The sequence below is a fragment of the Galeopterus variegatus genome, unplaced genomic scaffold (genome assembly GCF_000696425.1).
Source record: "Galeopterus variegatus unplaced genomic scaffold, G_variegatus-3.0.2 Scaffold6961, whole genome shotgun sequence".
Taxonomy (NCBI): Eukaryota; Metazoa; Chordata; class Mammalia; order Dermoptera; family Cynocephalidae; genus Galeopterus; species Galeopterus variegatus.
The window spans coordinates 91805-94589 of record NW_007733072.1 but is presented as its reverse complement, the minus strand read 5'-3'; the positions used below and the strand labels follow the sequence as shown (position 1 = coordinate 94589).

General features: G+C 37.3%; 1 protein-coding gene across 1 annotated transcript in view; it reads right to left on the bottom strand.

Annotated features, from left to right (window-relative positions):
* Positions 1-256: 256 nt before the first annotated feature.
* LOC103606923 (myelin transcription factor 1-like protein) overlaps positions 257-2785 on the bottom strand; it is a gene marked incomplete at its 5' end in the record, with an annotated part of 60052 nt that continues 57523 nt past the window's right edge. The window contains 2 exon segments of the mRNA XM_008591483.1: positions 257-780; positions 1672-1793. Coding sequence (XP_008589705.1) covers positions 708-780; positions 1672-1793 — 195 coding nt within the window.

The following is a 2785-nucleotide window of genomic DNA, read 5'->3' as shown; positions in this document are numbered from 1 at the left end:
TGTATACACACACACACACACACAAAGGAAGAAACCTCAGTCTGGTGGTGTAAATGTAGGTGGTTTCATCATTTTGCCAGATTTATGCTTAAAAATTGTAGGTGTAGAGGAAAGGGAGGTAAAACTATTAGAATGATGTGTGCGCGCGCGTGTGTGTGTGTGTGCGTGTGTGTGCGCACGCAACTGAGCACCATGACTCTACAGATCTGTGAACCGTGTTATTACTGTCCTAAAGAGTATTAATAATTAAGAGCACAGTGTATTTAGGAATAAGCAATTATCATGGTAGATTTTTATCATTAGTGCTATTTAAGTATCCATAATTTAAATAATCGTATTAAGTTGTGGTTTAAAAAAATCAATTTTGATTCTTTAAATTACAGTCATTTCCTAAAAGCTTTAGTAACTTTGTAAAATTTCTCTTCTACGTTCATGCATATGTGAAGAGAAAGCACATATGCTTCAGGAATTCGAGAGAGAGAGAGGATATGATACAAAAGAACTAGAGATAAATGTCAGGAGAAAAGGCAGAGTGGATTGTCCAGAGCAGTGGCTGAAATCTGAGGACCAGAGAATGGACACTAGATCAAGGCACTGATGTGTACAGGTGAGTTTTTTAAACACACTTTTCTTTTCAATGACACATTACTTTTTGTGAACTACTGAGTAAATAGGTTTCTAAAAGATAATTATTTTCAATAAAAATCTTACTTGAGTTCTTGTGAGCTGGTGGCCAGCATACTTCGGATGCTTTTGTCAGCCAGCGGGCAGCCAGAAAGACTGTAAGACAGGCCAGGACAGTGAGGTGAGTCCCCCTCCAAGCATCTTAACCGCCCGAACAAACACAACATAAAAAATCAAAATTAAAATTTTAATGCAGAAAAGCAATGGGAAAAGTGCTGTATATTGAATTTTTTGAGTAATTCACCCCCGAATATGTTCAAATGTAAATTTTAAAAAACATTTTTGTTAATGGACAATTTTTAAAGAATAAGATATTTGCACTCTTTGGTTTAAATGTTTAAGAGTTTTGCAAATTTAGGTCATTTATTTAAAAGTAAAAGACATTATACAACACATAAATTAGCATGCTTTTGAAAGTCAACATATAGCACTTAAAGGTTCGACACAGAATTCAACATTTTTACTTTGACAGCATTGTTGAGGTAAGCTGAAAACAATAAATTGAAAAGACAGAATCCACCATGAAAAAAAATGAAGTCACACCTTCTGTGTGAGGCGTAATTACCAGTCACATGACCACTCCCATCACACCCTGGAGTTGGACATCTGCCACCAAACAAAAACAAAAACAGCCAAAATAGTAAGTATGTTAAAAAAAAAAAAAAAAAAAAAAAATTTAAAAAAAGTTTCATTGTTTCCAGTTTAGCTGCAATGTCTGCAAGGGGATTAAAGCACCCTGAAGAAAAGCTGCAAAATGCACAGAATTAAATGAAAATGACGCTTCCAAACGATAGAGCATCATTCAGAACACGCAGGTACACAGTGAGCGTCTCACTCTACTGAACTGGCAGTCTGGACATTTATGTGCTGCGAATGTCGCATGCTCAAACAGCAAGGCATATACACATCCGGTTTTTAAAAATAAGCCAGAGGAAAAAAAAAGGGAAAATTAAGAAGAGTCATAATTTCACCTCACATTATGCTTACGTTATTAAATCCTTTTTGCTCTCCTTGCACTGAGGGTACTTGGGTTTGGGACTTGGGATGGTCACCTCCCCGGGATACCTTCTCTCTTCTAGAGCCTCCTGGAACGGGTCCAAGTCTTCTGGCTGCAGGCAAAACACAGGTATAACACAGCACAGACTGCAGAAGGTGACCCCGGCGGCCGCGTGCCTCTTCTGAATTTCCCACCCCTTCCTACTACACATGGCAAATTGTTGTGTGTCTTTGTCTCGATAAGACCCCTTCTTGAAATGCCAACTGAACTTCTCATCAACAGCTCTAAAATTCTAAAATTACGGGAACCTGTCAGGGGTCAGGGCCTTAATTCAATATTCCATTGGCCATACTCACAACAGGGACAGACAAATGGTATGGGGACCAGAGAGACTACTTCTATTTGGGTCTTTCTCATCCAATATTCAATAAACACCGACTGGTGCACCTGACAGACGACACTTTTATCCAACACCAACCTGCAAAGATTAGAAACACTATACCTAAACATATTTTAGACTTAAGTTTTTACCAGTCATTGGCAAGTATTTTAAATGTATGTGCTCTTAAGACTCAGGCAATGGAAGACCAGCTTAGACTAATGCTGTAATTTTAAATGATTCTTACGTAGCATTTTCTTTTTTACAGAAGTCCCTACTTTTGGTTAAGTGTGTTGATTGCAGTAACCTAGAAATTTCTATAGATGGCAACATTCAGCAAATGGGTTTCATAAATCTATGATACACAATGAGGTTTTACTTCTGTGTCAGTCTATTTGATAAAAACACTTCTGTCATTTTATGAGGGCTTAATTTTAATTAAAACGAATTCGGAGACTCAACTAGCATGCCTTATTTGGTAATAATGATTTAACACTGCAGGAGAGAAAGAATACTCAGAAATTTAGCTTGCCACTTAGATTTTGCTCTTTTTTACAATGCCTACATACTTAAACCAATTTGTACAATAAAGATAAGAGGCTTCTAAGCAAGTGCCTTCCCTTCCAATTCCTACATGGAGCTAATGTTTCTTTTTTCCTACCTCCATGTTTCTGAAAGACACTATTGCTTTTATGGTGGTCATCCTATTGTAGCCCAAAACATTT